Below are 23181 nucleotides of genomic sequence, written 5' to 3'. Positions count from 1 at the left end.
TTGTAAGTGAATGTTTGCAGCTGCAATCTAGAGATTGAAGGAGTGCTTGTGCTTCTGCAGAATTTACGAAGGTGGGAAGAGCACCACCAGTCCCCCTTTGGGGACCTGGGAAAGGGAAGTCCCCAGAGGGGTTCTGGGCTTTGCAAATGGTGAGACAGACCTTCTACAGTACAGTTATAAGCAGAGGAAAAGTTCTTTGTGCAAGAAGGGGAGAGCGCCCCGAGGTACAAAGAGCAGATTTAAGGGGAAGAGGATTCTTTCTGCACACATCTGCGAGGGGAGCTGAGGCTGACTGTTGGGGGCGTGAGGGGAAGGAGATTTTTAGGGGGCCGCGGGCTGTGGGTTCCCGCCTCCACCCCTGTCCGCGCCCCACGCTCAGGCAACAGTTGGTCGTGCGGTGCCGGCCCGGGCTCCGGGTGGGGAGGGGGAGTCTCGCGATCGTTGAGGGGGGGGTGGAGGAAGGGGGGAGGGTGACGGGGGGAGGCCATGACGTAGGGTGGGTGGACGGAAGTGGGGCAGGGTTGAGGGTTATTTAAAGAAGGGGGGCCCGAGTGAAGGGGTTGGAAGCCAGTGATTCCCCACCCTTGCTCCATCTAGCTCTTTCCAGTGCAGCCACTGCCGCCGCCCAGGAGCCCTCGTCCCCTTGCTCGTCCCCCTCCTCGTTCCCGCTCCAACGCCATGGAGCCGGACACCGCCGCAGTGGCAGCCACCGTGGCAGCCTCTGATGCGACCGCCACGATTGTGGTCATAGAGGACGAGCAGCCGGGGCCGTCCACCTCTAAGGAGGAGGGAGCGGCCGCCGCGGCCACCGAAGCCACCGTGGCCAAGGAGAAGGGCGAGAAGAAGAAGGAGGTAAATAGGAAGGGGGTGTGTGTGCGGTGGACAAATTCTGCGCCGGGCCCCTCCGAGGGGCCCAAACCCTGACCTTTGGGCGCCGACAGGTACCCGCGGAGCTCGGCTGGGCTGGGGGCGGCGGGCGCGCGGGGTGGGGGCGGCGGAACAGTCTAGCATTCGCTCCCCTCCCCCTTCCCTTTACGCCTCCTGGAGGCCGGGGGCGGGGCGCGGGCGCGGCGCGGGGCGGCGGGTGCCCGTTATCCCGGGACTTGGGGGCTGGGGAGCCCCTCTACAGCCCCCGGCCCGCCTCGCGTTCCCGGAACTGGGGTAACGGGGTGGGGGATGGGGCCGTGCAGGAAAAAGCCTCCGCCTCTCCCTCTCCTCTCGCTCGCTCCCTCTCCCCCCCCTTCCCGTCGGCCTCTGCCTGGGAAATCTGGGCCCTTCAATCCCACACTCGCGCAAAAGGGGTTTTGCTGGGGGCTTATTTTTTTTGAAATTTGAATTTCCAGGTGCCGGTGGTTGGAAGGCGGAGGACGATAGGAGAGACTTTTATTTCTTTGATTGGCAATGTCGGCCCCTTGGGTGGCAGGGAAAAAAAAAAATCATCCCTTGTTCGTTTGGTCCCCGCCTGCTGAGTTAGGCGGGGGTGTCACCCCGAGAAAATGAGCTCTCAGCGTTGTACCCCCGCCCCCTCCCAATCCAAACCCAAAACTGAGGCACGGTGGACGCTGGCTTAGGAAAATTTCCAACGTGTGCACCCTCACCCTCTCCTGCCCCGCCCCCGACGGTATAGTGTTTCACTCCAGGGCCACCCAAATGGTCCCCCAATCCGGCCCCAAGCCTTCCAGGCTTCCGCCTCCCTTTCCTAGTGGGCGCTGCTGGCTCCTGGACACACGCAGGTTTAAAAAAAAAATTTTTTTTAAACTCAGCGTCGCCAGGATGAACTGCTGCTAATGTACGTAAGGGGACGGCTATGACACCTATTAAAGCCAGATCCAGAAAAATATATATTATCTCCATAAGGCATATATCATATGGGCCGAGACGTGCAAATAAAACTATGAAACTCGTTGAAAAAATTGAGATTAAAAAAATAGGATGGGGCATAAGGATTTTTGATGTATAATAAAATTGTGGAACGGATCTTTCATGGCTGGATTTTTTTCCGTTTACGAGTAGACATATCGCAATTAAAAAAAACCGTAGGTAATTAAAATTATGCTTTAGAGATCTCCAGTGGCTTTGTCTGGATCATTATATGGTACTATATGACCAAATGAAAAGCTATTGAGGGAAGTTAACACCTTTCGCCGCGAATTAGAGTAATTTTAAATTCAGCAGTTGCTTCAGTGACATATTTTACTGTTACAAGGTTGACTAAACAGAAGGACGATTGTAGTGCTAAGTGAAAACCATAGAAAACATACGCATATTAGGATCTGTGTGGTACTTGGATCGGTAAGACAATATTGATGATTAAAGCTGGGCCAAATACCAAGCATCAGTATAAATCAATGTTGGGAAATTCAGGAGTGCATCTAGGTGCCTTTTATTCCCTAGATGGGGTAAATGTAAGTGCTCCGCTGTCTTTTGTATGGCAGTAAAGGTTGTCGAATTTCCAGGGTGTATAAATTTTTTGAATTGTGAAGAGACTGGGAATCAATAAAAATCCTGTATAATCAGAGAGTTGATGCATATATATTACTACAACTCTGTGGCCTGATCAGAAATTGCACTAATAGTATCTCATTTGTCCGCTCAGCGTAGGGAAATGAGGTGCTGCCTGGAAGGAACTTTCTGGATATCTGAAGTTCACTGATTTAGTCACTACATCTTTTTTAATTTTTCCTTAAAACTCTGAGTAGTACCAAAACATCTATTTGAGTGCTTTCATTTGTACCATTGCTTCAAATAAAGTAAATCGGTACCTCCCTCCAATCTAAATATTTACACACTGCCTTGATGCCTTAAATGGTGTCCTAAAAGTGCAGATTAAATACCTTTTTCTCATGTCCGCCAGTTATTGTACTCTGACAGTGATACAAAGGCATTTGAGACCTAGGAGGTTGTTTCCCCTCAAATAACCACCTCCCAGACACTTTGGTATTGTGTTGATTTTTTCATAATTTTTCAGTCTCCTCCCTCAATTGTCAGGCTAACTATCACTTTTTAGACACTTCATCTACTTTCATCAGAAAGAATGGGTTTATGATAAAGAACGTAGATGTAGCAAAACCTTTCATTTAAAACAATTGCAAAATACAAAAATACAAGGGATCCAGCGGGGAGAGGGAGATAACCTGAACACCAAGCAGAAGGGCTGTTAGCGCAATGGAACTTAAGTTTTAGTCCTGGGCTTCTGCCATCCTTTCTTGCTGTTGCCAGCATGCCTTCTTCTAGTGGTCGTTCCCAAGTCATTTGCTGCAGCTTTTATTCTCTGTAGAATGGGAAGCCAGATTATCAAACTTGCTGGAATTGCGTATCAAATAAAAGAAAGTAGGCTCTGAATGAGAGCATTTTCGTGATGCATAAAGTAGATGAGAGTGGATTATCTTGTGACATTTAGCTACAGAAGGGTATTTTTGCTTACCTTCTGGTTCTTGAACTTCCTTGGTTTAAGTGACAGTTGGATAACCTAACGCTGTGAAAATTAGAGTTGGTATTTTTGGTAATGAAAATGTCAAGAAAAAGGTCATGGTCTTTAAGACAGGGCATCTTGGTGACCTTGTGCTGCATTCTCATGGCATCTAGACTACCAGATGATAAAATCCATAAGGAATTCATTAGAATATCTTGGTCACCTTTTATCTTTTCTTGTATGAGAGAGTTTATTTGTGAAAACATACACAGACACAAATGGAAAGGTTTAGAACGTAGGTATTTTAAAATTTGTTGTGGAAGATAGTGCCAATTAAGTAATTACCTACAGCTTTTAATGGCAATGCTCAAGGTTAGGAATTTTAATTAGCATATAATTAAAATTTTATGGTATTCTACCACAAGGTAAGCAAAAAAGTAAAGAGTAAAATGTTTTTCTAATAATAAAGCTTTAATTTTCTATAAGTGAAATTTGTATCCCACATTATTAGATATACACTTGTGTATGTGAGGGAAAGTAATTTTGAAACTTGAAAACTAGATTTCATTTAGCTTTTCAGGGAATGATAAAGGTGTGGATTTTGTTATCGAATTTTCCTTGTTGCTTTGAAAATAAAATAGGGTTTCTAGTGTATGTGACAGTTTGAAAGTGTGGTATTGAGGGCATTTTAGTAGTTTCTATTCTCATCCATCCAGAATTACATTCAGAACATCCCACATACATACATATGAGATGCTGTAAATCAAGATGGCTGTTGTTTGGGCTAAGAATAACTGAAAAATATCTGATCAGTGCTCCAAAGGAGAACCCTGACCAGGGTCAGATTCCATAATCTTAGTCTGGATTTCCTCAAAATAGAAATTTTAGTAAATGTTAGAAAACATTTATTAACTACTGGAGCCATGTTTTTCTTATGTTTAAGATCACATTCTTGTCTTGATTTATGACCTAAGTTTTCAGGAACAGGCTGTCAAAAGCCGTGCTCAAATGGACATAATTTCTTTAGTTTTCACAAACAGATTTGTGTTTTGACTTTGCAGTCTGTGTTAAAACTGGAATACTCTCCACTCTGGTACTAATGGGTAGATTTGTGTTTTTATTATTTTATTTCTTGATTTCTTACAGGGAAGGAGGTGTATTCTACATATCTATTTATATTTACAAGTACCAGCTTTGTCTTTATAAAGGATAGGATGTATGAGATAACCCCCTAGATAATTTCAGTATTTTAAAGTAGCTGATTTATATTACTTTTCACTAAATTACAGTTTTTTTAAATATCAAAGGTTAATAGTTAATAGCCCTGAGAAACTGCTTCTACAAAATATTCGTGTTTATAAATAGTTTTAAAAGGTTTTCTTTCCAGTAGGAGAAAATTAACATAAACCAAAAGTTTGAAACTGTACTATTTCATTATTTTAAATATAAATGATTGCACTGCAGTACATAAAACAGTTTGAATGTTCTAATTAGAATATAAAACAATATTAAAAAATCATATCTTTTCAGGAACAAACCACAGTCTTTTCTTCTGAAAGTTTGGCTTGTTACATTAAGAAGTGTTTCTGAGAATTAATATTTACTTTCCTTGAATTCTTTGGTTTGTGGTTGATAATAGTCTAGATTTTAAATCTCCTATTTGGTGGTTATACACTTTCTTGCACTTTAAATTAGACAGTAGGTGAAAAGGCTCATTTTCCCACCTTTTGGTTTTTATTTTAATTAATGTTATTTCGCTGGCTTTCACAATTCTTCGGATTTTTTTTTAATTGGACCTCAGGTGCACAGAACTGGATTAATCATAAGCCCTGTTCATGGCATGCTCTCATCACTGGTCCAGGCATGGCCCATGTTGATTTATTTATTTAGTATTTAATTACTTTTTACTTTCTTCAAATGAGAATGTTGACCTTGCTTTGCAATTTGATGATTTATTTTCTTTGAAATTCTAGAAAATCCTTTCTCCATTTCAACTCAAACTTGCTGCTAAAGCTTCTAAATCTGAAAAGGAAATGGATCCAGAATATGAAGAGAAAATGGTAAATATGTTCTTGGCTAGGATAGTGAATACAGTAGTTGATTTGTATAGAGGACATGTGAAAGATTAAAAAATATATGTGTTTAATGAATACAGAATCATAGGTTTTAGAATTGAAAAGTAATTTAATATATCATCCACCATAATAGATTTTTGATGGATAAATGAATCTCCTCACTTTCGGATGAGGAAATAAAGTATCAGAGAAATGATATGGAATAGTTGGGACTAGAAGGCACATCTCTTCACTTTTGTTTAGCACTCTTTACCCCATAATAGGGTGTTTTATGCTAGAAATATTTTATCCACGAAGTGAAAATGTAAGTGGATAAAATATCAATATGGCTGAGAGAAAGCAGGTCACAAAACCAGCCTGGTATTTTCTTCTCCCTCTCTCCTTGCTCTGGATGTGTGAATGAATGCTGCACATTATGAAACATGTAATATGGTAATACATTTTCCTGAGGGAAGGCTATTTGCCCAATGTATGAAAATATTACATGCTTAAGCAGTATAACCATAATTACACCCACCTATGGCTTTGCTCTACATTTAATTATTTAATTTTTAGTCACTAAAACCCATATTTTAGCTTTAATTTTAACTAGACTTTTATGCCCTGGGATCTTTCAAAACCAGTGAACTTGGTTAACTGAAAAGAGAAATTAATAGGCAGTTAGAACTGATTGTTTTTTGGTCAAGGGGCTGTTTTTGAAGTAATATTATAAAAATTAGTAGAGATGAAGTACATTTTTTGGTTGTTCATGGTGATTTTACAAAACTCCATGCCTTAATGTTTAAGGCCACATCTAACGTAGACAGTTAATGTTTTAACAACTCTAAAAACAACATTCCAGTGAGGATAACATAAAATGGAAAGGTTTTGGCCTCCTTCCAGCTACTGGTCTGAATGTATTTGTCTAATTCTTATATTTACGTTAATGAATTCTTGTAAGATTCTGATGTTATTAATTATGCATCCTTCATTGGTAATCAAATATTCTCTACCCTGTGGTCAGAAAGTGACTGGGAATTTAAAAATCACCTTGGTTTTTTTCTTTATCTTGATCTTTTAGGATTTTTTTAGTGAAAAAAAGTTTTATTGCATTTATTGGTATAAGCTATATGACCTTTTAAAATGTATTGAGAAATTATATATCGATCTTTCTTTCTTTAACATCTTTATTGGAGTGTAATTGCTTTACAATGGTGTGTTAGTTTCTGCTGTATAACAAAGTGAATCAGCTATACATATACATATATCCCCATATCTCCTCCCTCTTGCGGCTCCCTCCCACCCTCCCTATCCCACCCCTCTAGGTGGTCACAAAGCACCGAGCTGATCTCCCTGTGCTGTGTGGCTGCTTCCCACTAGCTCTCTATTTTACCTTTGGTCGATTTTTAATTGTTAACATATATCAACTATTTCACTTATATATGTGTGTGTGTATATTTTTTCTCCAAATCCTCACTTTCGGGAGAAACTTTATATACTCATAGCATAAAACACAGTTTTCCAGATCACTATATTTGAAGAGAGAAATGTATTGTACCATGACATTGAAAGTATTTTGAGACAAGATGACACTGTATTCTAAGATTTAAATTGTTTCTAGATGAAGCTTGAAAATTCTTGGTTGGCTTTCCAAACCATTCAGGATTTGCCTTTTGACCCCAATTCTTTAAGCAGAGTACTTCTTATTGAGTCATTTATTAAGTCTGTCGGATCACTTGGCTTCTACTCAAACCATCTGAAAATACCATTTTCAAATTCTGCTACTTACTAGCTGTGGGAACTTGGGCAAGTTACTTACCCTCTCTGTGCCTCAGTTTTATCATCAGTAAAATGGGGATAATACTAGTACCTACCTCATAGGTTTATTAAGAGAATTAAATGGGTTAGTATGTTTAAAGTGCTTAGAACATAGTACAAATTAAGTGCAATATAAGTATTTGTTAAATTTTGAATGAACACAAAAAGAAATCATTACTTTTTCTTTTGTCTTGTAAATTAGAAAGCAGATCGAGCAAAGAGATTTGAATTTTTACTGAAGCAGACAGAACTTTTTGCACATTTCATTCAACCTTCAGCACAGAAATCTCCAACATCTCCTCTGAACATGAAATTGGGACGCCCTCGAATAAAGAAAGATGACAAGCAGAGCTTAATTTCTGTTGGAGAGTATGTTGGCATCTGTCTCTCTACTTTCTTCCCTCTCTCCTTCCCTCCCTTCCTCCTGCCCCCCTTCTACCTCCCTTCATACTTCCCTTCCTTCTTCACTTATTCAGTGTGATTTTATATTCAAAAAATATGGTTATTGTCAGTGTAAGTATGTTTTGGAGGCAACAATATTTCTTATCTCAGTAGAAGTCAATCAGTAAAAAGGTAGGCTGGTTCTACCAACTTCTAAGCAAGACTCTAGATAACCCTTCTTTTTTCATAAAAGATATTAACAGTGTATACTGACTTAATTGACACCTTAGCATTTGGGTTGAATACGAAGGTATTTCTTTTTTCATTTCAGCTACCGTCACAGGCGCACAGAGCAAGAAGAAGATGAAGAGCTGCTCTCGGAGAGTCGGAAAACATCTAACGTGTGTGTTAGATTTGAGGTGTCACCTTCATGTAAGTACTTCATCATGTTGGTGTTTTTTGTTTTCAGTTTAGTTTTAGAAAATTTTACTTGGTTGTATTAATGAAATTATGAGAGCCTTGATTTTTTTTTTTCAGATGTGAAAGGAGGACCACTGAGAGATTATCAGATTCGAGGACTGAACTGGTTGATCTCTTTGTATGAAAATGGAGTCAATGGTATTTTGGCTGATGAAATGGTAAGGAGTTGGTAGCTTAAAACACATTCTTAGTTATCAGTAATTTTATGTAAATTTGAAATACCTGAGCTGAATTTCCCCCCTGGGGTTTGGAGGCTAATTGTTTTATTTAGTTATAACATAAAAGGCATTTGTGAAGTCTAGAATTGTTTCTTTAAGTAACCTCTAGAACATATACTTTCACAGGCCACAAAATTCTTAGTGAGATTTTCTCAGATGGTATAAAAAAAACCTCCTTGTACTTTTGTTCATGTTTGCACTATGGCCTCCAGGAAGCTCAGAGCCCTAGTGAATACCAAAATGGAGCATCAGTGTAACTTTTAATGGTCTGCCCATTGTGTCCTTTGTGCCTTTTCCTATCCTTTAGCTTTTAGTCTTACTTTCCTTGGCCCCTCTTTATTTCTTTTTGACCATTAATTTATGTTCCATGTTTTCATTGTAGGCTACCTGAAATCCTTTTGGGAATGAGGTGGCGATAGAAACCAAACGCTAAATGAATGAATGTATGCATGAGTGAATGTAAATGCCTCCATGTGTGATCAAAGAAAGTGTGAGGAACAAAAAAGTGAAGAGCATTGTTGAGTCTTGACAGTAGAGTGCCAGCTGGGAGTCAGGAAATGAGCTAAGGAATGATGGACATGCAGTTGTCCCTCCATGTCCGAGGGAGATTGGTTCTGTGACTCCCAGGGATACCAAAATCCATGGAAGCTCAAGTCCTTATATGAAATGGCATAGTACAGTTGGGCGCTCTGTATCCGCGGTTTGCCATCCACAGATTTTGATCTGTGGTTGGTTAAATGCCCAATGCGAAACCTGTGGATTTTGAGGGCAGACTGTGTAAAAAAAAGACCGAAGAGAAAAAGTAAGGCCATTTAAGATGCTAATTCATCAGGTCAGAGGAGTGTATGAAGACCTGGTTTGGCATTTTAAGACCAAATGAATAAGGTGGGATTTAAGAGAGGGCAGTGATACTCATATATGTGACTCTGGAGCCATATTTACAATCACATATCCATATGGGCCACATGACTATCGATGCTCTATAGCTTGTAGTGTAGTAGTCAGTCCCATAGGTACTCATCCCTGGCTAAGCAACTGTTAGGTGTGTGGCAAGTCCTTTAAATCAAGGGTCTGTAGCTCCTTATATTTAGTATTCTGGGTTGGAAACTACAGTCAGCTCAGACAGGGAGGAGCTTAGTTAATTGGACAAGAGAAAGATCAGGGTTTGCCTCACGCTCCTCTTGGCTGCAGCCTGTCTAAAGATCCTTCATATTGAAGTTATGCTGACACCAGCTATGTTTTAATTACTAAAAAGGGGAAAGATACTTCGAGTATAGAAAATTTGGAAAAAAGTTGAGAAAAAATTAAAAGTAAGTTATAATTTTGTTACCTCGAAATAACCATAGTTAACATTTTGGCATATTTCTTTTTAGTCTTTTTCCTCTGGTTGTATTTATTTTGCATAGTTGAGGTCGTGTTATATATGATTTGGTATTCTGATTTCTTCACATTCATACATATTTTCCACACAATTAAAACATTTTGGTAAGAATAATTGTTAATTACTGCATAATAATTAATCCTAGGGAGGTTCCATAATTTTATTCATTTCCTCCCTTATTGCTGGTCATATGGATTGGTTGATAGTATATATTCTATATATGTATATCGTATATGTTGACTGATATATATGTATATATTTGATATATAATAATACTGTTATGAGAACCCTTGTAATTTAGTTTTTCTGCACCTCTCAAATTATTTCCATAGGATTTCTAGAAGTGCACTTACTTGGTTAAGGAGAATAAACATTTTAAGATTTTAATGCATAACATCCATAAAACTCATCTCATAAGTGAAATATCAGATAGGATAAATGCTATAAAAATAGCTTTAAGCTTAGGTTTATAAAAGCAATGTATACCTTGTATAGCGATAAAGCCAGAAACTGTTTTGAAAGGTCATACAGCATAGGACATAGTTCTCTTTCCCATAGGTTAGGTAGTGGATTCATGGGTGTTCAGTATATTATTTTTTAAAAAGTCCACTGGACTAGGTGATCTCTACAGTCCTTTCTGGCTGCAAAGTTCATTTATGTTCTGTTCTTTTATGATTCATTAGGTCTTCAAGGGTGTGAGATGCAAGTATAGAGCTACATGCCCCTTGAAATGCATAGTGTGAATATTTCATGTCTGGGCTGTAATAATGTTGGGGTCAATGGGAAAGAAAGACCGGTTTCTAAGCAGGCTGATAAAGGAAATGTGTCTTTGTGAAATACACGAAATTCCTAATTTTGCAAACTAGTAGAAAAAATAATATAGGTTGCTTGCTCCTTTAGGAGTAAAAGTCTCCTAAATAGAAAATTGCTTTGTTGAGCAACTTTCTAACTGCAAGTTCTTAGCTTCTTTTTGTGCTCAGGGTAAGTATTGAATTGGAATGTTTATTCATTTAAAAAAAAAGTCTTTTAACTTTTCCCTATGTGAGATAGTTGGCAAATATCTTTTGTAAAGTTGCTACTAACAAATGTTTCATTAAATAAAAAATGTTTATGGCTTTCTTTTCCTTGTGATGATAACGCAGGGCCTTGGTAAGACTTTACAGACAATTGCTTTGCTTGGTTACCTGAAACATTACCGAAACATTCCTGGACCTCACATGGTTTTAGTTCCAAAGTCGACTTTACACAACTGGATGAATGAATTTAAGCGATGGGTCCCATCTCTTCGTGTTATTTGTTTCGTTGGAGACAAGGATGCGAGAGTAAGTGAGAAACAGGTTTCAAAAGGCAATCGAGGATAACATCATTTCTGGGGTTAAGTTTTATTGCTATAAAAGACATTCGAGTTGACTGCTACTACTAAATAGCACTTAAGTTGTGCTTACTCTTTGTTAGGCTCTTTTGTAAGTGCGTTTTATATATTAATTAAGCTAATTCTCACAACACTCCTATGAGGTAGATGTGTTACCTATTCATAACAGAAAACCCATTATTATGCTTATTGGCATTTACTTTTAACTAGCTCATTAACCTAAGCATTTTGAATTGCACTTTTAAGTGATGTTTTATTTTTAAAAATCTTACTTTATTGACAGTCTATCTTTTCAGTGATTCTATCATTTGTGCTGTTTTGATGCCAAAAATGTATCAATTTGCATTTCAATTTTTTTGTTTAAATTTTTTACTTTTGACTTTGACTTGTTTACACGCACACATGCACATGCACACACACATGAATGGAACTTTTTCTCTTTGTACAGAGAGCCTTGTGTTTTGTGTTTATGCATAGACACAGCTTTCAGTTTTGATCTTTGAATAGAAAAATACATGTGTGCATACATTCTTAGATAATATCAGAAATTCTGGGCTCTTGTTTAAAGTAGCTATTTGTCAATCTAGTAGGCTACAATTATTTTAGGACTGTTGAATTAATCTAAAAATAATGAATTATGCAAAAATACCAAAATGAATAGTCAGTTTAGAAAGCATATGATTAAACTTGGTCTTTATTTTGCCTCCAGAGAACATAGTTTAGAGTAAAGATTTATTCTATTTTACATATTTAGATAGGTTATCAAAAGATATCCTCAAAAGAATGGTAGCATAATGAATTATGTGATTTTATTCTTATCATTTTGCTTGAAGAAAAATTACTTAAAGTTATTTAAATTTAACTTATAAATAATTTAAATATTGAAATACTGAGCTCATAAATATAGAATTACAGGCTTGATTCTTCCCTATGCCTAATATTTCGCAGTAGCAAATTAGTCACTTAGAAATCTTTCTGATTGCTGCTATTATGTAATACCATTTCTTATAAAATTTTGTATTTCTAAAGTATTGATTTGTTTTGCTGAAATTATTCGTTTTATGTATGTATGTATGTATGTATGTATTTTTGGCTGCGTTGGGTCTTCATTGCTGTGTGCAGGCTTTCTCTAGTTGCAGCAAGCAGGGCTGCTCTTCATTGCAGTGCGGGGGCTTCTCATTGCAGTGGCTTCTCTTGTTGCAGAGCACGGACTCTAGGCGCACGGGCTTCAGTAGCTGTGGCTCGCGGGCTCTAGAGCGCAGGTTCAGTAGTTGTAGCGCATGGGCTTAGTTGCTCCGCGGCATGTGGGACCTTCCCGGACCAGGGCTCGAACCCATGTCCCCGGCATTGGCAGGCAGATTCTTAACCACTGCGCCACCAGGGAAGTCCCTGAAATTATTCTTGAAGGTCATAGATATTGAGAAATATCTAGGCTTGTGTTGTCATCATGTCTCAGTAAAAATGTATGTCAGTGGTTTTCGACTATATTATGTGGAATCCAAGGGTTTCATGAAGTGTCTCTGGGAGTTTTCAAGAAAAGGTGGATGTATTTAATTGGTGACTGCCCTATCTCTACCCCATGGGAGGTTGAAATTCTTCTAGACACTTCGAAAACTTCTTAATCATGAAAACTAACCTTCAAAGTCAATGTTTTGCAAATTGCCACTCATTAATGGGTTGGGGTTCAGTTTAGTGGGTGGTGACAACAATTTTTTAAAACAGTGAGATAGAACAGAGTAGAAAGTAGCATTGAGGATATGTATTGCTTCTTTCTATATACACGCCCTCAAACATGTATGTATATACTGGATTGCGACCTAAAATACAATTTTACTGTGGGCCATGGTCAAAGAGTTTGAGAACCAGTAATTGTTAATTACATAAATAATTAATGTGCCATATGCAGCACTTAAAGATTGATGTCATTATGTGTAGAGAAAATCCAGATCATTATTTATAGACAGATTTGAGCCTTTGTACCACATGGGATAGATATATTGGATCTTTCTATTTTCTTGGCCTTCTGTAAACACTTTATGAGGTCAGTATTTTGGTAATAAAGTATTTGATGTAAGCTACAGTAGGTATCTAATTGAGGTAGGAAATTATTAGAGAAAATCCTGATCCTGTTTGAAGCTAATGTAGTCCTGAAGTATTTAGAGGTATGATTCCTAAACATAGTTTTTGACCCCTTCCTTTCACACTCCAGAGGCATCAAAGGTCATGGACATGGAAACAGGAGATCTGGTCTTAATTCTGGCTTTGCTACTGACTGTGGTGTTGAATGAATCTCAAAGGGCCTTAATTTTTGTCACCTATAATATGAGAACTTTTGGATTATGTGATCCTTATTTAATATTCTATCAAGATATTTAACTCTGAAACTATCAAGTAGTTACACAAATTTCAAAGAAGAGCTAATTTAAATTAAAATATGTGTATGTTCTATGAAACTGTACGAGGAACCATTAAACTGAGTATTTCACAAAATCAAATAAGGGTAAGGTATATGCAGGACTAAATAGGGTCTGGCACCCTGGTTCTTTTTATTTTGCCTCTAACTCCCTAATGTCTTAATTAACTTTTTGAATACCACTTCCCAGGGAGCAGCTGAGATCTACAAAGGCCTTTTATCTGTCCTCTACTTCAGTCCAGGCAATTCTTTTATACATAGTGGGCACTCATTGAATATTTGTTGAAAGAGTCCCTTGCGTGTTTGATGCATAACTGAATTTATGAAATAATGACTTTGCAGTGAACAGTCAATTTTGTTTATGCACTGTAACTTCAGATTTACAGTACTAACCAGTCCCTTCTCAATGTAGATTTTGCTGCTCCCTGTTAACCTTTGTGGTTTTATTTTGACCTGTAATAAAAAATAATCTGGAATTCAGTTAATACAAGTTAAAAATGCTTTCAATCAACTTGGCTACCACATTGGCCACTGCCTATGAAGATTTAAAAATAGTTTTAAATAGTCTCACTGTTTTAAATAGACTCATGTATCGAGAGAGAGCAAGTCCCCTTTATAAAATCACATTTGTAGTCTCATAACATCAGGAATTTCACAAAAACATTAATGGGCTTTCATGACCCCTTAACAAAATTTATGACTCATCCCTGCTAGAAAGTGAAGGAGACATACAAGAGATCTCAAAAGGTTGGAATCACTCATATATGTTGAGCTTTTTCCATTTATCGAAGTGCTATCATGTTGGTAATGCTTGGATTTTGGTAAGAGTATGGTATTCAGAAAGTAGTTCCTTTGCCCATGTCCTTTTGATCCTTTGTGGTATGAAGAGAGAGCCTAGTAATTGTCATCTTCTGGTGATATGAACTTCTCCGGTTCATTGAATATGCTGTACTCGTTTAACGGAAGCCTTTGCTTCTCTTTTGTTGATGAAAAATATTAGCATGTCATACAGATAATTGACCACAAAAGTATCTTTGGACCTCAGATTTCCTATCTGTAAAATGGATGAGACCGAATGATTCCAAGGGTCTCTTAGAATTCTTAATAGTCTGTTGATGCTTTAATTCTGTGACATCTTGTCAACATATTCTAATATAAGGAACTTTATTTTGCATCAGGCTGCTTTTATTCGTGATGAAATGATGCCAGGAGAGTGGGATGTTTGTGTTACTTCTTATGAGATGGTAATTAAAGAAAAATCTGTATTCAAAAAGTTTCACTGGCGATACCTAGTCATCGATGAGGCTCACAGAATAAAGAATGAAAAATCTAAGGTAAGCTAGTTCTCAACATCTTTATTAAAGTTTTCTTTTAACTACAATTTCTGTTTGTTTACTTCTCTGTATTCAGAATTAAAAAAGTGATAGAAGGTTGTGATTTTATTCACAGAATGTGAAAGAAAATCAGTTTTTAAAATGATTTTGAAGTTTAAATGATTGAATATAAGACAAATGAAAATTGAGCCCAGTTTTTATGTAAAGAAAATTAGGTGTTCATTTGCTATAACTGTTGCAGCCTAAGTAACTCTGTTATGCTACAGTATTTTAATATTTTGGCAATATTTGGTGTATAAATGTCATTTGCATTGGTTTATTTTTTGAGGAGCTACCTTACGTGTATTCATATGGATTAGAAAAAATCATTTCCTAGAATTATCTGACTTGTGTGAATTAGAGTGTGGTGTTAACATTGAAAAATACCAACATTTCTTGCCATTCAACTCCATCAACAGTAGGAAAAGCGTCAATTATTATGATGAACCTCTCTTTGGATCACTGGGCTGCTTTGGGAGAACCAGGGACACAACTGAAGCAAAATCACCAGGTGGTGCTTTTCAAATTAGAGTTAATACCCGATAAGAGGACGCATGTTAGAGAATAATTGTTAATTTAAGAGCACTATAAAAATGTGCATTTTTATTGATAAGATTACTGTTCTTTTATACTTTTTGTGCTTTAATTTTTGTGGTTTTATATTTAGAAAGTTAATATAAGATATTCGGGGAAAATGGGCTCAAGTGTGGTGCTTAAAAATTGTGACCAGGCCAAGTTAGAAGTTGGCTAGGCATGGCGGATGAACATGATTGGCAGGGAGAAGGCGATAGTGTTGTATAAAGTGACTAGCCTGAATTCCATAGAGTTCTGACTGTTTCTGTGGACCCAAAATGGAAAAAATAAATTTTTTAAAGTGGGGGAACGGTCTCAGGTGTGACTATGATCTGCATTCTTGTAAGTGTAGAAATGCCTAGAATATTTTGTTCAGTTGTGCTTCACTGTGGCAATGTCACCTGAACCAGGATATTTTGCCACAGAAAATTAATTTTCAAGTTTTATTTTATTCAAAACATGTCTTGGGTTGGATGAAGAACTGATGAACATTCTAATAAATAAAACAATGTTGACGTAACTATTATTTTTCTAGCTTTCAGAGATTGTTCGTGAGTTCAAGTCAACTAACCGCTTGCTCCTAACTGGAACACCTTTGCAGAATAACCTGCATGAACTCTGGGCACTACTCAACTTTTTATTGCCTGATGTCTTTAATTCTGCAGATGTAAGTTTGTCATACGTTTTAAGTGTAATTTTCTTATGTTCACAGACATCTGTTTTCAAAGCATAGAATGTAGATTGAAATTGATAGTTCTTTTTCATTTGTAATTCTTTATTTGTGTTTTGATTTTCTCAGAAAGGTGCTCTTAAGTAGAAATTTTTTCAAACGGGGATATTTAGAGAAATAATGTTTCTTTTCTTTGAGATTATCCTGCCTGTTAAACTTTGCCTATATAATAACATTGCTACCACAACTTATGACATAAGGTAGACTGAGTTCAGAATAGTGCTTTCTAAATTTTCTTTTAATTAAATTGGAAGGGTTTTCTACATACTAGTTTGGCAGGTGGAGTCATTGAAATAATCTTTAATTATTGCAGGTATTAACATTTGGTGAGTACTAAAGAGCTTATAATATGTGATGTGAAAAGCAACATATTTTGTAAATGTATGATTTATACTGTTTTTATCATTAACATAAGGTTATGCTAGTGCAGCAAACAGAATTGAATGATTTAAGGACTTTGGAGCTTGATTTTCCTCATTACTGATATTAATTGATAATAAAAGTACCAAGTTCAGCTATCTATTGGTTTGTATACCTTATCTTGCTTTTGTTCATTTTTACTGTTTGATTAACATTTTCATTAGCATGTCTTCGATTTTTTATTCTTATTCCTACTCCTTTTAACTGGATACAATGCTACTATGGTATGGGGAAGCCTAATAAAAGCTTTTTAAGGAAAACCTGCTGATGGAGTGCCTCTATAATGCAGTTCAGATTTTGTTAACTGCTCCAGTATTTTATCTGTTTTCAGAAGTAAATAATATTGGCCATCACAGTTAACATATTTTTACAGTGCTTTTAAAATGAATTATTGCTATATGAGTTGTATAAGAATTTATAGAATACTGCATTTATTAAAAAAAAAACTGTGCACTTACTGCAGAATTTTCACCCCTCCACAGGACTTTGATTCTTGGTTTGACACTAAAAATTGTCTTGGTGATCAAAAACTTGTGGAAAGACTTCACGCAGTAAGTAATAGCAGACAGGAAAATTTAGTACTTATATATATATAACTGAGCTAGAAAACAAGCTGCTATAGAATCTGTTTGAACTTGTGGATTTGCTTCTGGGCTCAGTCTTAGTGTTTTTCCCTCTCGACTTTTCTAATAGCCTCTTTGGGAGGCAAACTCCCACTGTATCCTCAGCTTCTCTATGGAACAGCTCTTCTGCTTTGGCTCTCTCCCCAGGATAATGTGGTTCTCTCCCATAGAGGCTGTTCACTCTCCCGTACCCCACAGGTCCTTGAGATTGCATCAGTATTCTCTTAGTTCCCCAATGCCATTTCAAAACCACTGCTTCTCCACTGTCATGTGTAAAACTCTTCCTTTGAGGCTCAAGTTACCTTGCAAGTCCATCCTCCGTCCATTCTTTTCTCTGTCATCTACTCATTACCAGGTGACCCCCTCACATTCATTGAACACCAGTTTCCCCTTCTTTGTTAACAGCTTCTTGTATCCTTCTCTTTCACTCATATTACTCCATTTGTATCTGTCCTGTTATCTCACAGAGATATCCAGTGCCTGGACTCCTGCTTTACCCCCATCTGTCAGACCATTTCTGTTACATTTTCTGTATCCAGCAATGAGCCCATGTTCTATCACTTGAACCACTTTTTTTTTGCCAATATCTCAAACTCCCTTGCTCTCTTGATCTGCCATTTCTGCCCTAAAAGCCCTAAACTGGAATTATGTAACTGTCCTATGGGTTTGAATTCTGCTTCTACCACTTACTAGCAGAGTGACCTGCTCTGTACTGGGGCTGCTCAACACTGATAAAGGAGATTACACCCACTGTACAGGTTGGAGCCACTACAGTTTCATGTTCCCTAACGTAAGCTGGGATTTGATGATGTTGGTGATCCTTCAACATGGCCTTCCTCAGCATTCTTTCTCATTTCCTAGAACAGCTATTTCAGACTTTCCCCAGTCTCCCCAAGACCTCTAACCCAGGTGTTCCCTGCCCTCCTCCTTTCTCAGCAAGTACCATCATTCCTTTCTCAAAGAGAAAATAGAAGACATTAGGTAGGAACTCCTTCAAGGATATCCATCTTCCAAGGATATCTGCATCTGAGTTACCTCTGTTTGAGTGGAAGAGGTCTTTCTCCCAGCAATGGCTAATTGTTCCAACGTGAACCCTGGATCTCATCTTTTCTTGTTTCCTTATGGACTTTTCCCCTTGATTTATCCTTTTTATTGACTGAATTTTCTACCTCTCCTTCCATGTTGGCTCTTTTCCTTCAACAGGTAAATATGCTCAATTATCTCCCTTATTAAATCCTAACCCACACTTAGATGCCCCCACCTCACATACACAGAACAGTACTCCCTCAACGCTTTGTCCTTCTCGAGCTGTGATTCTGGTTTATTACCTTGATGGCTAAGCTATTTGAAAGTTTAGTTTATCCCCTCTATCTCCACCACCAAATCTCCTATTTGCTCCTTTTTTTTTTTTTTTTTTTGGCCACACCATGCGGCATGTGGGATATTAGTTCTCGACCAGTGATCAAACCTCTGCCCCCTGCATTGGAAGTGTGGTGTCTCAACCACTGGACCTCCAGGGAAGTCCCTATTCACTCTTTTTAAAAATGTACACCTATAATTTTAATTGGCTTAGTGGAGTTTTGTGAGGAAGTGGGTATAGATGCATTTGCTATTTTTTGTCTGCTGTTTTTAATGAGAGTCTCAATCTTTCTTTACAGATAATACTAAAAAAAAAAAAAACCCATGTATTGTCCACTTCTCCCTCTCTCCCCCTACCCTGGAAAAATGTAAACTTGGTGTGGCAGAGACCCTGTCTATTTTCCACCACATTGTACCCTGTGTGCCTGGTCCAGAGTAACTGCTCATTAAACATTTATTGACTTGAAGCCCTAACAGTCATCATGCTTTATGTAAATATTTATTTAGAGTTAAACAGAACAAGTCCAGAAACAAATGACCTTATGTAATAGGGAATTTATTGCAAGAATGCAGAGGAGTAGAAGACAAATCTTCCAAGAATCTTGTAACACAAGTTGTAGTACAGCTGGGCCTCTGATAGCACGAACTTGGTCAACTCTGGGGAATGTTTACTCTGTCTCTGGTGGGTCCTATTCACTCCTGAATCCATTGACCACTAGAGTTTATCCATTAAATACAATTGAAACTTACTTAACAAGTGTTTGTGATTTCAGTTACTTAGTTCAGGGTATACCTTTTGGTCAGTGCCCTAGCGTCTCTGTAATATTTAGTACCGCTAACCACTCCTGCTTTAAGAGCTTTCTGTTTAGTGTCTGGGGTATGGGATGGATTTTCTCTTACCTCTTTGGCTATTCTTTTCAGTCCCAACCATGGTCTTTTCTTTCTCTGTCCCTGAAAGTTTAGTGTTTCATAGGGCTTTGTCTTTGGCTTCCTTTTTCATATGTGCTCTCCCTGGGGGTTCACTCCCATAGTTTCAGCTACCACCTCTATACTTATAACTCCCAAATTTCTCTCTCCTTGTCTCTCTCCTAAGCTCTAGACTTACATGTCCCACTGCCTTCTGAGTCTTCTGCCTAAATGTCTCACAGTCAGTTGAAACTCTTAAAAATGCCACTTAGACAAATTTAAGAGGCCCAAGCAGGAAACCAGAAGTCTTCGTTTACACTTCCCTTTTCCTTACCTCCCATGGATCTCTAGTAATAATAGCCACAGTTTACCGATGTCTACTGTGGTTAAGCTCTGCACATGTACTACCACAAATTGTCACAGAAGCCTTGAAACTAGGTGTCTTTATCCCCATTTAAAAATGCTTGGCATACACAAATACCATAAATCTATATGTTTTGGATGAATGGATGAGGAAACAGGCTTGGAAAAGTTAAAAGAACTTGCCCAGCTCACAACAGCTAATCAGGGACTGAGCTGGATGTAGAATCGGCCTGATCTGGGTTTGATTTCTGCTTCTACCACTTACTAGCAAGGTGACTTTGGTGACATTACTAACATTGAAATAATTGCCTTTCCCTCAAAGATTTATTGTAAGGATTTAATACTCTATCAAGTCCATGATGTAGTATTTGGCACATTGCAGGTGCTCTAGAGATTTTTTTTTCTTGTGATAGAATTTGCCTTGCAGGTATACACTGACTGTTTCATGTTTTTTCTCTTTTCATTCGTATCTTCCTTAACATTGAACCATTTTCTCCTCATTCATATAGTTAACCATTTTTAAATGGCTTGAATTTTTGTTTCACTTTTAGAGACTCTTGGATCCATACTCTGACTTCAGATTTCCTCTCAGGTTTAAAAATATTGTATGACAGCAGATTTTTTAAAAAAGTATATTTCGTACTTTTTCAATAGTCAATAATCTTACTGTCTTAATTTTTAATGTCTTTTCTGCCATCAAATCATGAATGTCTAATTTAGGTCCCCTATTCTGAGCCTGTAATGGGCCGTTACTTGGTTCTTTTTTACCAAGAAAGTTGGCAACTGGTGTTGGTAGTGTTTTTCAGATTATACAGTGGGAAGTAAATTTCACATTAGGGTGTTGTCAATGAAATAAATGGTTTATAATATTGAATGTTTTATAAACTTTTATAAAAACTCTCACTTTTTAGGTTTTAAAACCATTTTTGTTACGGCGTATAAAAACTGATGTAGAGAAGAGCCTGCCTCCTAAAAAGGAAATCAAGATTTACTTGGGATTGAGTAAAATGCAGCGAGAATGGTGAGCTATTATATTTCCATTAGAATTTATTTATTAAAAATTAGCTTTGTGGGCTTCCCTGGTGGCACAGTGGTTGAGAGTCCGCCTGCCGATGCAGGGGACACGGGTTCGTGCCCCGGTCCGGGAAGATCCCACATGCCGCAGAGCGGCTGGGTCCGTGAGCCATGGCCGCTGAGCCTGCGCGTCCGGAGCCTGTGCTCCGCAACGGGAGAGGCCACAACAGTGAGAGGCCCGCGTACCGGAAAAAAAAAAAAAAGCTTTGTAGTGGTTCAGTTGTGCCTTTAGTTCAAAAATTACATTTTTATGTTTAAATGCCAAGTTAAGTAGTTCAGATATTTTAATAGAAAATTGATGAGTATTTTATTTAACCTTTAGGAAAGAGCATGGGCCTTGGAGTCTATAGACCTGTGTTTGAGTCAGTGCTTTGCCTCTTAATAGCTACTTAGCTTGGACAAGTTATGTAATCTCAGTTTCCCTTCTGTAAAATGGGGGTAATAATACTTAGCTTATAAGGATGTTAGGGTTAAAGGGGATAATGTCACCGGCACATTTGCTAGTTATTCTTGCTTTTTCCATCAATGAAAAAAGCAAGCTTGTATTGATAAATACAAGCAGAGCAGGAAATTGACAAGAGGAGTCACAAGGAATCATAAATTTAAACATAAAATTAAACATGTTAGTAATGTAATAATGCTACTAAGAGAAGCAAAGTGTTGCTTATATAAATAAAATTAGATAATTTATAATATACAGTGACTTCTCTATTATTGAAGCCAGTATAGAGGAGTGGTAAAGAGTATATTTCTCTGGACTCAGACGTTAAGATCAAACCCTCGCTTTGTCCCTTTCTGTGGCTCTGAATAAATTGTTTCACTTCTTTTAGCTGCCTGAATTTCCATCTGTAAAATGGCAGTGACCCTAGTACTTACCTTGGAGTTGTAAAGATTTAACAAGATGATTCATATACCTGGCACTTGCACTCAGTACAAGTTGGCCGTCGTTATAATTAAATATTATTACTGTCCAGGTGGATATGTAGGTCTGTTTTCTCCTGGGTGAAGGTCTAGAAAAGACAATAAAAATGTTTATAGGATCAGAAAAAAATGACCTATGAAGACAGGTATAAGAAATTGCAATTGTTTTTAACTCAAACAAGTAAAAGCCAGATACCAACTTTCAGCAAATATTGTAGTTATTAAATATTAATAATTATCAGATGTAGTTGTCTGAATTGTTATCAGCTGATGGCAATTTTTAGCAATGGATAAAGCAGGAGGAAATAGGTTTATAGGCAACATACAAGTTAAAATATTCAGATCGTCACTATTTTTTGGTTTTGCTGATCAAATTTAGTCTCAAATCAAATCTTTTTGTTTTTCTTTAAATAGGAATCTAAGCAGATCACCAAAGGGACATTATTTTTTTTCCAAGGGGACATTTCTTGATGGCATTAAGCCTTTATAATAGTTGATGATTAATTATAGTTTAAAATTTTAGGTATACAAAAATCCTGATGAAAGATATTGATGTTCTAAACTCTGCTGGCAAAATGGACAAGATGCGGCTCTTAAACATTCTGATGCAGCTTCGAAAGTGTTGTAATCACCCTTACCTGTTTGATGGTGCTGAACCTGGTCCACCGTATACCACTGATGAGCACATTGTTAGCAACAGTGGTAAAATGGTAGTTCTTGATAAACTGTTGGCCAAACTCAAGGAACAGGGTGAGTTACAAATCTTCAAATTAATGTGAAGTAACTTAATATTGTATATGAATAACATTTTGCATAATCATTTGTCATTCATTCATTCACTTGTTCAGCACACATTGTTGAGTATTTACTGTTTGTCAGGAATTGTCCTATGGGCTGGGTGTACAAAGATGCACAAGACAACAGTCCTTGCCTTGTAGATGCTCACAGTACAGTGAGGAGGAATAGTTGCAGGTCACTGTGATAGTGCTGTGATATGCTGAGAGATTGGGAGTTGGGGAAGTCTTCACAAAGATGATGTTTGAGGTGAGCACGGGAGAATGTGTAGGAGTAAACCATGAGAAAAAGGAAGGGAAGGGTGTTCCACATCTTCAGTGAAGCAGAGGTGTGAAGGAAGGGAATGTAGAGCTTGTGGTATTTGGGTAGAGTGGCAGTGGATGAGTCTGGGAAGATGGATGGGGCCATTACAAAAGGCCTTTTACACTATGATTTAAGGAGTTTGGACTATTTTGAAGGTGGTGGGGTGGTCATAGAACATTTGGCTGTGGACAGTGATGTGATCAGACTTGTAT

At 37.8% G+C, this 23181-nt stretch overlaps 1 protein-coding gene across 4 annotated transcripts in view; it reads left to right on the top strand.

The window, feature by feature from the left end:
* Positions 1–583: 583 nt before the first annotated feature.
* Positions 584–23181, top strand: part of SMARCA1 (SNF2 related chromatin remodeling ATPase 1) — a 69026-nt gene continuing 46428 nt past the window's right edge. The window contains exons 1-11 of one of the 4 annotated variants that reach the window (XM_082680812.1): positions 584–852; positions 5386–5472; positions 7487–7653; positions 7997–8097; positions 8203–8303; positions 10887–11066; positions 14708–14863; positions 16011–16142; positions 17108–17176; positions 20788–20897; positions 22395–22621. In XM_082680812.1, coding sequence (XP_082536938.1) covers positions 679–852; positions 5386–5472; positions 7487–7653; positions 7997–8097; positions 8203–8303; positions 10887–11066; positions 14708–14863; positions 16011–16142; positions 17108–17176; positions 20788–20897; positions 22395–22621 — 1504 coding nt within the window. In that variant the 5' untranslated portion in view covers positions 584–678. The remainder of the gene's footprint in view (positions 853–5385; positions 5473–7486; positions 7654–7996; positions 8098–8202; positions 8304–10886; positions 11067–14707; positions 14864–16010; positions 16143–17107; positions 17177–20787; positions 20898–22394; positions 22622–23181) is intronic. The other 3 variants (XM_082680810.1, XM_082680813.1, XM_082680811.1) reach the window with 3 other exon arrangements.

Source organism: Grampus griseus, assembly GCF_964374135.1.
Source record: "Grampus griseus genome assembly, chromosome: X".
Classification (NCBI taxonomy): domain Eukaryota; kingdom Metazoa; phylum Chordata; class Mammalia; order Artiodactyla; family Delphinidae; genus Grampus; species Grampus griseus.
This window is presented reverse-complemented; position numbering and strand designations above follow the sequence as displayed.